Here is a 14,907-nt window from a genome sequence, read left to right as displayed (position 1 = left end):
CTCTGGCGCCTGTTTGGGTCAATGTACCCTAACCAGCACGTCTTTCAGACTGTGGGAGGAAACCGAAGGGAACCCACACAGACATGGGGCGAACGTGCAAACTCCACACAGACAGTGACCCAAGCCGGGGATTGAACCTGGGTTCTTGGCGCTGTGAGGCAACAGTGCTAACCACTGTGCCACTGTGCCTCCCTTCCCTAGCTTGGCATTTTCTTTGCCTCCACAAATACAGCAAGTGCATCTCTAGCAATACTTTCTACTCCCTTGTCCATGCGCTTATCTCCTTGGCGTCTTCCTCATCATCATGCTTCTTTCCATTGATATCATCTGCAGGGGTATGTACCACACAATGGCAATGGCGCCCAGTCCTATTTCTCAATCGCCTCTCTTCTGTTGGACTGCTTATCCTACACTTGGTTTTATACACACTGTAACTCCACCAGCTCGTTGGGAAAGCCAAAGCCTTCATTTCCAGTTCCCTAGTCAATACCTGAGATTTAGAAAGGCAGTTTGTAATCTTGGTTTCCTGTTATATCGATAATCTGAGCTTCAGATCCAAGATGGCTGTGTACTACCACGTCCATACATTTCCTCCACGTGTCCCAGCTCAGCTTCTGCATTGTTGAGACCCTTGCACGTTCCTTTGTCGCCTTGACTATTTTACCATTCGCGGAACTTCTATCCTCAGCATGAGGTGCATAAACTCTTCATGTCCTGTCCTCCAGAGCCCTGTTTGCTCATCGTCTCCATTAGGTCGCCATTCTCACAGATTCCACCTCTTTGATTTTGTCTTTAACTCCTAGTGTGGCTCTGCCCCACGTTGCCTCTGCAATTTTTTTCCCAGATCTTCCCTCCCTGTCCTTTGGATTCAGCATTTAGTACAGCACACCCTTCACTGCTCCAGTTGTGGCAGAGCCTTCAGCCGCCTTGATTCTTCTCTCTGGAATTTCTTTTGGAAGCTCTCCTTTCCTTTAGCCTTTATTCACTTGGGGGTGACATCTTATTTTTAAATCATCTTCAAAATTTAACTCGCTGTTCAAGCTTTTAGTCACACTCCTAATCATTCCACAGAGTGGCTTAGCATCCACATCCTTGGGAGTGTTTGTTATTGAAGGTGATAGCTAAATGTGAGTTGTTATCCAAAGCAGAGATACAAACCAATGAATCCCAGCAATAATTGCACTGTCAAAACAGAAGTCCATGTCTTCCACAAGGAAGAAAATCTGATGCTAACAATCTGAAATAAAAATTGCGGTGATACAAAGTAGTCAGCCAGTGTCATTAAAGAGTACTTGGTGTGGAGGTTGGAGGATACAAGCTTCATTTAGAATAAAGACAAATTACTGCGGATGCTGGAATCTGAAACTAAAAGAGAAAATGCTGTAAAATCTCAGCAGGTCTGGCAGCATCTGTAAGGAGAGAAAAGAGCTGATGCTTTGAGTCCAGATGACCCTTTGTCACAGTTTGAGCTGTGACAAAGGATCGTCTGGACTCGAAACATCAGTTCTTTTCTCTCCTTACAGATGCTGCCAGACCTGCTGAGATTTTACAGCATTTTCTCTTTTGGTTTCAGCTTCATTTAGCATGTCCTTTGTGTCCTTCGGGACATTCTTTTTTTAAACTCTATCCTTAAAGTTACGAAGCCAATGCTCAGAATGGAACGGGCAAACCCAAAACCATTCCTTGCTTGCTCCAAAAACCAGATTCAAAATCCAATTGAATCCAAATCATGGTCTCCTCGAGAGACGAACAAGATCCAAGATGAGGAGGCGTTGCACCCCATCTTGGGCTGGATCTGACGCTTGATCTTAGCCAAAAGAATGCAGAGAGCCCACAGTCATGTTATGTTGCTGCTCTCTAACAAGATTCTGAATAAAAAGGGGAAGGAATTGAAAACGAGTGTTTCTATTTGACACCGGCTCATGTGACATTTCATGAACATGATGGAGCATTTTGGTGTGTTTCAATTGGCAAGGTGCAAACAGAGATCAGGATTGTACAGAGTGGGAAGTATGAGCATCTTTCGCTCTAGGTTGCTTGATGTTCTTTCTCCCCAACCCCCTTCATCTTAATACTTGCATGTTTTCCCCTCTTTGTATTTCTGCCTGTGAAAATTTCCAGCAAACTTTTTTTTGAGAAAATTTACCATGGTTGTGATTGGTAAATCACTCAGATAAATCACCAAGTTCTTTGTGCAAGATGACTCTTTTGTGATCCTGTTTCTGTTTTGATATTATAGTGCTGGATTCTTTTTTAAATGTTTAATTCTCCAATTCCGATGACATTTGGACTGTGCTTCGGCTAAACATTTTGCTGCCTTCTTCCGGGGAAGGAAAACCGATCAGAGACTTGCTAAGCACTGGGGCAAGTTCGGGCAATAACTTGCTCAAATGTTGTTGTCTTTTAAATGTTGCCCATTGCCACCTAATGGTTATCTGTGCCGGATTCACTTCAGAGAGTAATGGAAAACAGGTTTCAGTCCACATCTAAACCTTGCATTAAGGCAGGGGGAGACAACCACCTAGTGGTATTATCGCTAGACTATTAATCCAGAAACTCAGCTAATGTTCTGGGGACAGATGGTGGAATTTGAATTCAATAAAAACTATCTGGAATTAAGAATCTACTGATGACCATGAAACCATTGTCGATTGTTGGAAAAATCCATTTGGTTCACCAATGTTCTTTAGGGAAGGAAATCTGCCACCTTTACCCAGTCTGGCCTACATGTGACTCCAGAGCCACAGCAATGTGGTTGACGCTCAACTGCCCTCCAAGGGCGACGAGGGATGGACAATAAATTCTGGCCAGCCAGTGATGCCCATGCCCCATGAATGAATAAAAATCAAGTTCCCATATGCAATTGTATATTTTAGGTTTGAAGTGGCTATTTGATACTTAAACTCCATTGCCATGGCACCTTGCTGGATTTGCAATTGGAATCTTGTTTGTTACCCAAGTCTAGCTTGGGTTCCTGCTGCAAACTTGCAACCCACAGTTTTAATCACCTGCCAGCTGAATCAAGTCTTTCCTGTTTCCTTGATAACAAAGCACATTAAAGCATGTTGTTGTGCCATTCAACCCAAGGGGGGAACAACATTGAGGGACGGGGAGGAGGGGATAGAAGTGAACAAATGCATTTTGTTCTGCCTTTTGCTCTTGTGTAATTTATTTTCAACTGATTCTTAATTGACAGCAAGTACAGCTATGAAATTGGCTCACCCAAGATGCTTGTTTTGGAATATGTGATGGAATGTATAGTAGTGGAAGTCGAGACCTGAGATCCAGCAATCTCTGGACTGAGTCCGTGATAGTTTTTGGAGCTTGCCGATTTTTGGGAATAAAATCCGAACACCTTGATTCAGTGAACAGGGCGCAGGAAAACCAACTGATATGAGTGCAAAATGCTTTATGTTAATAACCCTGTTACTGCTGATATTCCCTTCTCCGTTAATGGCATCTTCCACGTCTCGCCCACTTCCCTACACCAACATACGTATCCTGTTTGAAGTGAGAAAAGATCAAACTGAAATGTTGTTAAAAATACCTTGGTAGTTTAACTGGAAATGAATTGTTTTTTTATTCATGAGATTGTACAGTACTCATTAATAACTCTCTGAATCGACTTGCATCAGCTGCAAGAAGGCAATTAGTACCCATAGAACATAAAGACTTTTGGGAATCAAGAGCAATGTTTGCATTTAAGCCTGTGGGCTTCTGTTTGGGTGGTTTCAATCACATCAAAACTCAGCACAGGTACCCCATACTGTAGCAAGAATAGCAAATGCCCTGATCTCAAGTACAATACATAGCTAAATATTCTACCTCATTGGATTCTGCAAAAATCTTTTGTTCATCCTGGGTGAGTTCAGCTCTCTCTGGCACATCTGTATTGGGTTGGGTTTCACTGGAGCGGGGGGGAACAGCAGGTGCACAAAGCTCAGCAACTCCCCGAACTTCTCCCAGTGGGTTGGGTGGGGTCAAGGTTCACTGGAGTGCAGGTAAACAATGTCTGATTCTCAGGCACTGACGGTTTTCGGGTAGCCAGCCTTGAGGTACTCTACCGGTACAGTGTAATTGCTTGAAACCAAAAGAGAAAATGCTGGAAAATCTCAGCAGGTCTGGCAGCATCTGTAAGGAGAGAAAAGAGCTGACGTTTCGAGTCCACATCTGGAATAATTTGCTTTTATCCAGTGTGATTGCCTGGATTTGTTGAGAATAAACTTGCAGTGTGCAGAAACTCGCACTAGCGATTTCCACAGTGCTGAGGAAATGGGAGGCATCGTGTCACCAAATGGCACACTTAAACATGCACTAAGTTTAAAACCTAAAATAGTTTTCACCGCTGCAAAATTTTCAGTCTCTAAATAGAAAATATTTGTTTGCGGAAGTGACTAATAGACTTTCTTGCAAAAAATAGGTGCAGGACTTTTAGTTGCTGCAAATGACCCAACAGAGGATGAGGAAGGGATCGATGATTCAGTGGTGGAAGATGAAGATGATGAAGCGGAAATAGAAGAGGATGAACCAACAGACGTTGTGAGTTCTTCAGTCCTGATTCCAATTGACAGATGCAAGGGTTCCACATTCCCAGTGTTTTTAATAGTTGCCATAATGTTCTTGTTCACAGTACTGTTTCAAGAAGTAGAATTGATTTTTTTTTTTGTTGAGTTTATAGTATTCCGTGTTGTTTGATTTCACAGTGGATTGAGTTTTTATTTACCATTCCAGGGAACAGATTGTTCTTATAGATATAGAATCTCTACAGTGCAGGAGGAGGCCATTTGGCCCATCAAGTCTGCACCAACCACAATCCCACCCAGGCCCTATCCCCATAACCCCATACATTTACCCCTAGCTGGTCCCCCTGACACTAAGGGGCAATTCAGCATGGCCAATCCACCTAACCCGCACACCTTGGGACTTTAAAAAAGCAGAGTACATGCTCCAAATAAAGTGGCTTTTGTTGTATATGTATGGAAGAAAGGGTGACATAGTGGTAATGTCATTGAACTAGCAACCCAGAGGCCCAGGCTAATGCTCTGGGGACATGGGTTCGAATCCCACCAGGGCAGCTGGGGGAATTTAAATTCAGTTAATAAAATCTGGAATATAGTCATCAGTGATGGGGACCATAGCAACTGTCATTGATTGGCATAAAAACTCATCTCGTTTACCACTGCCCTGTAGGGAACAAAATCTACTGGTCTGGACCCACGGCAATGTAGTTGACTCTTAAAATGCCCTCTGAAGTGATCAGTTCAAGGGCAATTAGGAATGGGCAAGAAATGCCATCCTTGATGGCGCTTTCACATCCCATGAAAGAATTTTTAAAACTGTCCACTAGTTGTCACCTCAGTTAATCCTCGCCTGATTTGTTTTAATCTTTCTGACTGGTTTAAAATTTTAGACGTTATTTTGTGATCACTGCTCAAAATGCTTAAACTGTGGCACCAAACAGTATCGCTTTGATTTACAGCATCATTGTGTGCTCGTTTCTGTTCGACATTTTAGCTTTTAATACTTGTATTGGTACCCATTCTTCACTTCTGAGGAGGTTCATGTCTCAGGGGCACCGGTACAAGTTATTGGGCAATTTCAGGAGCTGCAGCTAATCTTTTGCACAATGTGATCTTGTTTGTCGCTGTAGATAGAGGATGAAAAAGAAGAGGAAGAAGAGGAGGAAGAAGATGACTTGACCTCCGGGGAACCAAAAGCTTCTCCCAATGCTGACACAACTATTCTGTTTGTGAAGGGAGAAGGTAGGGAAAACAATTGTAAGCATAAAATACATTGTCATCTAATCTACAAACCCAAAGTATAACGGTGTTCAGTTTACAATGCAATAGCAGCAACGCAGGCTGCACTAACTATCCTCTTTTATTTAAATGTCTATTCTATATCCCTTTTAACTCGATATTCTTTGACTGGATGTGACTTGCTGGGCTGAATCTCTTAGAAATGTAAGCTCTTTTAAAATGCATTATTGTTGAGTTTTACAGAGCTTTGTTTTCCATATTCTCTCAACCCGTGGCTCAGAATTAGCACGCTCGCCACAGAGTCAGGTGGCTGTGGGTTTAGGTCCATCTCCAGAGACCCGAGCACCAAATCGTTGGACGTGAGCCAAACGAAAAGTGGCAGAGCAAACAGAAAAGGGGGATATGTCCAACCCCCAAAAGCCTGACTCACATTCCAGTGCAGTACTGAGGGAGTGCTGCACTCTGAGTTACTGCCCTTTTGGATGAGAGGTTCAACCAAGGCCCAATCCACTTCCTCAGGTGGATGTAAAAGATCGCCTGGCATCATTCGAATAAGAGAAAGGAGTTCTGGTGTCCTAGCCATTTTTTATATCACATCGTTAAAACCGATTACTTGATCACTGTTGAAATTTAACATGCACAAATTGGATGCCATGTGTTTTAGATTAGGACAGTGGCTGCATAGATGCGGTTGAGAAAATGGAGGAATACTCAGCTGGTCAGCATGTATCAGTACAGCAAGCATAAATGTTTCACCTTAATGTTCTTTCATCAGGACTGGATGTTAGAATTAATTATTCAAGAGAAAGTGATCTATGATACGGTCCATCGCACCTTCCTCTAACATTTTTCTACTGTTGAGTCCTGCTGCTGTCACCTGGTTCTATTCATTGCCAGGGCAGCCATTTGTAATGGCTCCTCTTCCTGCTCTTGCACCTTTACCTCTGAGTCACCTAAAGATTGACCTTTAGCCCCCTCTGATTTCACAACAGCACACTGTCCTTTGGAGACATCACCTGAAGGGAGACACAGTGGCAGTTTTCATATGTATGCCGGTGGCACCTAGTTCTACCTCACCACCACCGCCCTCGCTGTTCCTCCACTGTTGCTAAATTATCAAATGCTGACCCTACAGAAATTTCCTCCAATTAAATTTTGGGAGGACTGAAGCAATTGTTTCGGTCCAAACTCCATTCCATAGCAACCGAGTCCATCCATCTCCCTGACAACAAGCAACCAGTCTGTTTGCAGTCTTGGTTTCACATTTGATCTTGCGATGAGTTTCCGACCTTATTTATGCCATCATTAAGACTGCCTGTTTCCACCTTTAACATTGCCTGGCTTCACCCTGTCCCAGCTGCTGAACCCCTTAGTCACTACCTCGAGAGTCATATATTCCAGCACTCTCCTGGCTTGTCTCCCACATTCTGCCCTTCATAAACCTGAGGTAATCTAAAAGTCAGTCCATATCTTAACTTGCACCAAGTCCTCTAATCTCCTCCACTCCCTTAACCTTTGGGATATCTGCACTCCTCAAAGTCTGGCCTCGTGCACATCCCCAATTGTAATCGTTCCACCATTGGTAGCTGTGACTTTAGCTGCCTAGGCTCTAAAGTCCTGGAATTCCCTCCTATTCCTCTCTGCCTTGCTACCTTGCATTCCTCCTTTTAAGATGCTTCTTAAAACCTACCTCTTTGACCAAACGTTTGGTCATCTGACTGAATATCTCCTTGCCTTGGTGTCATACTTTTACAATAGTCCTATGAGCTGCCTATTTCATTATGTTAACGGCATTAAATATAACAAAACAAGTCAGCAGGCCTGGCAGCATCTGTGGGGAGAGAAAAACAGAGTTAATGTTTTGAGTCCAATATGACTGCTTCGGAAAAACACTCCTCAGCTGAATGCGAAACATCATCTTGTTTCTCTCTTCCCCAATGCTGCCAGACCTGCTGAGTTTTCCCAGTACTTTGTTTTTGTTTCAGATCTCCAGCATTTTACTTCAAAATAAATATACATTGTTTAAAGCAGCAGTGATTAAATGACATAAGGGATGATGCCATAAGGCAAAAAAGGTGTTGTAATGGATAATAAACAAAAGATGACTCCAGGCGAGGGGTAAATTACCAACAGGAGAAACATTACTAGCATCTGTTGCCTGAGGCAAATGGGCATAAAGTGAGCTAAAGTTGTCGAACTCCTCCATGTTGAAGCTGACAGGCTGTAAAGTGTCTAATTGAAAGGCAAGGTGCTGTTACTTGCTCCTGTTGAGTTTTATTGGAACGGTGTAGGAGGTTAAGGCCACAGTGGGATGCAGCATTCAAGTGTCAAATAAATGAAAACTAAGGATCATGCTCGTATTAAGCAAAGCAATCATCCACTATTCATTTTGGCTCCCCGAAGTCGCAGAGGCTGCATTGTAAGCAGCGAATATTGTGTACATGTAAATTGCTGCTTCTGGTGCAAGTCTTTGGGGGCCCTGAGTAATGGAGAGGGAGGAAGTGAAAGGGCGTATGTTGCATCTCCTGTGGTTAAATGAGGAGAAAGGAGTGGGTGTTGGGAATAATTGAAGAGTGGGCAAAGATGTTGCAGAAGTAGGCAATCCCCTCACGGTGGAGGGTGGGGTGGGGAAGATGTGTTCATGGTGGTATCGCTCTGAAGATGGGAAAGGATCTATTGAATGAATGTGAGGATAAGATGGGTTTTATCATGGTTCTGGGAGGATGGGGTGAGAGTACAACTGAGGAAATGGGATGGGCATGTCATCCACAGGAAGGGAATCTTCAACTGCGTAATAAGGAAGATCCATCGAAACACTGGTACGGGAGGTGGTATTGTCTGAAGCACAGCGACTGCAACTGGGGGACTGGTATAACAATTTTCCAGGAAGTCGGTGGCCTTGTAGTAGATGTTGGTAGACATTCTAGTCCCAGAAGCAGAGGGAGTGAAGTCTAGGCAGCACAGCGTTTGATAATGAAAGTGAACAGTGTAGAAGCTGGATGCAATTGCCTTCCAAATTGCTGAACTGACTATAAGGTGCTTTGAAACATCGTGATGGCATGAAAATCCCCTTTCCCCGTTACCTGGTGTGTTAATCCTACAGGTACATGGAACTGTCACAGATGGGAAGGAAAATGCTATTCATAATTGATGCACATTAATAATATAGACATTTGTAACCATAACTTCCTGTTCTTCTCTCAGTAAAGATCCTTGCACAATTGTTCGGTGGAAGAATGGAGAGTTTATTGTATAGGTCTTTTCTGTAATGTTCATTCTTAACTCTTTTAGATTTCCCAGCTAACAACATTGTGAAATTCTTGGTTGGTTTCACCAACAAGGGCAGTGAAGAGTTTGTTGTGGAATCTTTGGATGCCTCGTTTCGTTATCCTCAGGATTATCAGTTCTACATTCAGAATGTGAGTACTTTTATTTTCTAACAAATCCATGTTAAATTAAGTACATTTTTTAATTTATTTTTTCACAGGATGAGAGTCGCAGGCTAGGCCAGCGTTTATTGCCCATCCCTAACTGCCCTTGAGAAGGCGGTGGTGAGCTGCCTCCTTGAACCGCTGCACTCCCTGTGGTGTAGGAACACCCACCGTGCTGTTCGGATGGGAGTTTTAGGATTCAGCACCAGTGAAGGAATGCCAACATAGTGCTAAGAAAGGATGGGGAGTGACTTGCGATCATACAGATGGTGGTGTTCCCATGCAACTGCTGTCCTTTTTCGATGGTAAAGGTTGTGGGTTTGCAAGGTGCTGTCGAAGGAGCCTTGGTTAGTTGCTGCAGCGCATCTTGTAGATGGTATACACTGCTACCACTGTGCATACTTGGTGGAGGAGATGAATTAACGGTGATGGTAGGGGTACCAGTCAAACAGGTTTTGTCCTGGATGGTGTTGAGATTCTTGACTGTTGTTGGAGCTGCACTCATCTAGGCAAGTGAAAAGAAAGTATTTCATTACACTCCTGACTTGTGTCTTGTAGATGATGCACAGGCCTTGGGGAGCCAGGAAGTAAGAAACTCGCTGCAGAATTCCCAGTCTCTGACCTGTTCTTGTAGCCACACTATTTACATGGCTGGTTCAATCCCCCCCCCAATTCAGCAATGGTAATGCCATTAAATGTCAAGCGATGGTTAGGTTCCCTCTTGTTGGAGATGATCGTCGCCTGGCACTTGAGGCATGAATGTTTCTTTCCACTTAGAAGCCCAAGTCTGAATGTTGTCCAGATCTTACTGTTTAAGACATGGACTGACTCTCTTGAGTCCAACTCATTGAGCTGCTGCCTATGGTGCTGAATGTTATGCAATCGTCAGCAAACATCCATCCCTTCCCCCAATTTCTGCCCTAATGGAGGGACGGCAATTGAAGCAGCTGAAGATGATTTGGCCTCGGATACTGATCTTCTGCAGTGATGACCTGGGATGGAGATGATTGACCTCCAATAACCACAGCAATCTTCTGACATATATGGAAACTTATAACTGATTTAAATAAAATCGGTTTGGTGGTCACGTAATCTTGCTTGCTTTTTATCCATTTCAGAAACGATGGAATGCAATGTGTTTAGAAAAGTAAGAAGTGACTTGATTGCAACATATAAGATCCTGATGGGCCTTCATAAGATGTATGTAGAAAGGATGCTTCCTCTTGTGGGAGAATCTGGAACTAGGAATCACTGTTTAAAAATAAGCAGTTGGCCGTTTAAGACTGAGATTAGAAGAAATATCTTGAGGGTTGCGAGTCTTTGGAACTTTCTTCCTCAAAAGGCATTGGAAGCAAAGTCTTTGAATGTTTTGAAGGCAGTGATAGATAAGATTCTTGATAACCAAGAGATTTTCAGAATAGGCTGGAATGTGTGATCGAGGCTGGAATGTGTGATCAAGGCTACAGTCTGATCAGTCCTGATCATATTGAATGGTGGAGCTGGCTCGAGGGCCTACTGCTGCTCCTTGTTTGTATGTTCTGCAGCACTTCATTCAAACCTTAATCAGTAATGTGGAATAAAGTGATGTCAGTGCTGCCTTTTTTTTTGCAGTTCACAGCACTGCAGCTGAACACATTGGTGCAGTCCCAGCGTCAAGCTACGTTTGAATATTCGTTTATCCCTGCTGAACCAATGGGCGGCCGACCATTTGGATTAGTCATCAATCTCAACTACAGGGATGCCACTGTAAGTGCTTTCATCTCAAACTGCCGAGGGGAGGGGGGGTGGTTTGTGTGAGGTGGCTTAAGTGTGGTCTGTAGCTTGATTGCTGTTATCTAGATAACTGACTCTTGCTTTTCTCTTTCAGGGCAATATTTACCGTGATGCTGTTTTCAACCAGACTGTTACAATAACTGAGCGGGAAGATGGGTTGGATGGAGAGACGTAAGTGTTCAGGGGAGGTTAATGTATCCCATTTCTGCAGCAGAATTAGATTTGATTTGATTTATTATTGTCACATGTATTAGTATACAGTGAAAAGTATTGTTTCTTGCACGCTATACAGACAAAGCATACCGTTCATAGAGAAGGAAAGGAGAGAGTGCAGAATGTAGTGTCACCATCATAGCTAGGGTGTAGAGAAAGATCAACTTAATGCGAGGTAGGTCCATTCAAAAGTCTGATGGCAGCAGGGAAGAAGCTGTTCTTGAGTTGGTTGGTATGTGTCCTCAGACTTTTGTATCTTTTTCCCGACGGAAGAAGGTGGAAGAGAGAATGTCCGGGGTGCGTGGGGTCCTTAATTATGCTGTCTGCTTTTCCAAGGCAGCGGGAAGTGTAGACAGAGACAATGGGTGGGAGGCTGGTTTGCGTGATGGACTGAGCATCGTTCATGACCCTTTGTAGTTTCTTGCAGTCTTGGACAGAGCAGGAGCCATACCGAGCTCTGATACAACTAGAAAGAATGTTTTCTATGGTACATCTGTAAAGTTTGGTGAGAGTCATAGCTGACTTGCCAAATTTCCTTCATCTTCTGAGAAGGTAGAGGCGTTGGTGGACTTTCTTAACTATAGTGACAGCATGGAGGGACCAGGACAGGTTGTTGGTGATCTGGACACCTAAAAACCTGAAGCTCTCGACCATTTCTACTTTGTCCCCATTGATGTAGACAGGGGCATGTTCTCCACTACGCTTCCTGAAGTCGATGACAATCTCCTTCATTTGACATTGAGGGAGAGATTATTGTTGTCTCACCAGATTCTCTATCTCACTCCTGTACCCTGTCTCTCGTCATTGTTTGAGATTCGACCCACTACGGTGGTGTCATCAGCAAACCTGAAAGCCGAATTGGACGGGAATTTGGCCACACAGTCATAGGTGTATAAGGAGTATAGTAGGGGGCTGAGAACACAGCCTTGTGGGGCACCGGTGTTGAGGATGATCGTGAAGGAGGTGTTGTTGCCTCTCCTTACTGATTGCAGTGTGTGGGTTAGTAAGTTCAGGATCCAGTCGCAGAGCGAGGAGCCGAGTCCCAGCCCTGAGTTTCATAGGAATAATGGTGTTGAAGGCTGAGCTGTAGTGATTTTTAACAGACCGTGAATTAGTGATCTTTGGAGTGAATTTGAATGCTTTATGCTCGGTGTACAGTGGTTTGTTGGTTTTAATTATTACAATACTGCTGTGGAAGTGAAGTATCCCTGCTTTTTTGCTTTCCAGCACCTCCCATTTTGTGAACAAACTACATTTGTCCAGTGTCTTCTGCAGTCATCTGGAACTGATTGGGGGGGCGGGGGGGGAAGAGAGTCATATAAAATGCAATTGGCCGTTCTATTCTCGGAGGTTTTTCAGTTGTTAAATATGAACCAGATCCTTCATCATTCATGTTTATCTTGTGCCTATAGTATTTGATAAGTCATGGAATAGCTTTTTGGTTCTGATTAAAAGTGTGTCTGCTCAGTTACGTATCTAGATTTATACTCATTGGCAATTAGACCTGTTAATAAAAATACATTTTCACACATGGCTTTTAATTAGAGTAGCTGAAATTGTTTTGTTTTTAGGGAGTACTTCAGTCACACTCGATGTGTGACTTGGTGGTGAATGACCTTTTCCAATATGCACTTGAATGTCCCGCTGCTGAGATATTTTTGGCTGACCCATCCCAATCCATTTAATAATTAGGCTTGCCCATTTCACCTAACTTGAAAGTGCTTCGCTACTTCTCTACAAAGTATAGTCTATTTCCATTTGATAGCAACATTTTGTAGTTTATTTACTCCAGGAGGTCTGTTAATCTATTCAGCTTGGAACGTATGGTCTAGTTTAAAAATCTTACTATGCGGTTTTGATCTTTGCTAGGCAGTGTGCCACATTTCATGCTCTATATGGGGAGAAGTCTGCCTATTGAAGTTTATAGGCAATTTTAATTTTAAAATCCTTTTCTCCTCAATCTCATGCCGCAGTAGTTTGTTGACACAATCTACGAGTAATATTTCTAATCCAATTCTACAGTAGAATTCAGTGAGTAGGAAGCTATGGTTAGCACTGGTACCTCACAGCGCCACAATTCCGTCCTTGGGTCACTGTCTGTGTGGAGTTTGCACTTTCTCCCCGTGTCTGTGCTGGTTTCCCCCGGGTGCTCCGATTTCCTCCCACAGTTCAAAGGTGTTCAGGTTAGGTTGATTGGCCACGCTAAACTGCCCTTTAGTGTCAGGAGGATTAGCAGGGTAAATACGTGGGGTCACGGGAAGAAGGTCTGGGTGGGATTGTTGTTGGTGCAGGCTCGATGGGCTGAATGGCCTCCTCCTGCACCGTATGAACTCTATGATCATAACTGAACTGAGGAAGGAAATTCATATTTCTTAAAACAGTCAATGCTTTTTCTCTAAACAAAGGCATTTGATTACTTATTCCCAATATGTTTAAATTCTTTCAGACTGTCTGTAGGGTTGCTGCCACTTTTTTTTGGAAACCCTACAGCACAGAAAGAGGCCATTCGGCCCATCGAGTCTGCACCGACCACAATCCCACCCAGGCCCTACCACCATATCCCTACATATTTACCCACTAATCCCTCTAACCTACGCATCTCAGGATACTAAGGGCAATTTTAGCATGGCCAATCAACCTAACCCACACATCATTGGACTGTGGGAGGAAACCGGAGCACCCGGAGGAAACCCACGCAGACACGAGGAGAATGTGCAAACTCCACACAGACAGTGACCCAAGCCGGGAATCGAACCCAGGTCCCTGGAGCTGTGAAGCAGCAGTGCTAACCACTGTGCTACCGTGCCGCCCTTGTCGGGCAGTAATTATTCTTCAGTCACTGTTTTCAGTAACTTTTGGCTTAAGTGCAGACATACACTCTGTTAAAGATAATAATGCAAGTTTCCGTCTCTAGGGGCCTAACTTTAAGTGAAACTGATTATATTCTGTGAAAATATTCCAAGGCGGAGCTTGCCTTACACAATCACAGCATGAACTCGATTTCTAGAGCAAACAATGTGCTCTGAAATCAATTTCCTTTTTTTTTTTGCATCTATATTTTAAAATACAGAAACCCTGCGATAAGCTATCAGTTGTAGCCATATGTTTGTAGTGTGTTTTCAACTATGGAATCCTTCCAAAGTATAACAGATACCATTAGTGAGGATATGTGCTCAAAATCCCCTGTGCCACACCCCTCTGACTATGGATGGACTGTTTTTGTCATTGCTACTTTTAACACACCGTTGAGAGATGTGCAAAAGCAGCAGTGAGATGAGAGAATCTTTGAGTGGATCCCACATTCCACCGCTGTGTGAACGTCACTCCAAATTTATCTGTGGAGTAGAGCTCTGAAATGGAGTTGGAAAGCCATGCTGCTTGTATTTTCTTTTCCTTCTGTTCAAGGTGCAGAATTTAATATTTAATGCTTGAATTTCTAGAATCTTCTTGTACATGTTCCTGACTGGTCTTGGTTTACTTGTTGTGGTTGGTATCCACCAGCTCCTAGAATCCAGAAAGGTATGTAAAATTCATTGGATTTAATTTCTGAGTTTCCTTTTGGCCATCCGTTTATGAATTTCTTAGCATCTGGGAGTTTGATCTAGGCTGCACTCTATTCCCTAAAGGCATGTTTGCTCCCTAGAGGAGCCTTCCATGACATTATAATCTTTTACATGTTAACACAGTGCTAATAATTTAACGTGATTTCAGTTACAACTCATAGGTGGGCG

General features: G+C 43.3%; 1 protein-coding gene across 6 annotated transcripts in view; it reads left to right on the top strand.

Moving 5' to 3' along the window:
• The window catches only part of ssr1 (signal sequence receptor, alpha), a 31,732-nt gene that overhangs the window by 3,405 nt on the left and 13,420 nt on the right, over positions 1–14,907 (top strand). For 3 of the 6 annotated variants that reach the window (XM_078199381.1, XM_078199372.1, XM_078199412.1), the window contains exons 2-7: positions 4,421–4,539; positions 5,651–5,777; positions 9,051–9,178; positions 10,802–10,936; positions 11,058–11,134; positions 14,617–14,695. In XM_078199381.1, coding sequence (XP_078055507.1) covers positions 4,421–4,539; positions 5,651–5,777; positions 9,051–9,178; positions 10,802–10,936; positions 11,058–11,134; positions 14,617–14,695 — 665 coding nt within the window. The remainder of the gene's footprint in view (positions 1–4,420; positions 4,540–5,650; positions 5,778–9,050; positions 9,179–10,801; positions 10,937–11,057; positions 11,135–14,616; positions 14,696–14,907) is intronic. The other 3 variants (XM_078199400.1, XM_078199423.1, XM_078199390.1) reach the window with 1 other exon arrangement.

Source organism: Mustelus asterias, chromosome 2 (assembly GCF_964213995.1).
Source record: "Mustelus asterias chromosome 2, sMusAst1.hap1.1, whole genome shotgun sequence".
NCBI lineage: Eukaryota > Metazoa > Chordata > Chondrichthyes > Carcharhiniformes > Triakidae > Mustelus > Mustelus asterias.
Note: the sequence above shows the minus strand (reverse complement) of the source record. Positions and strands in the feature narration are given on the sequence as shown.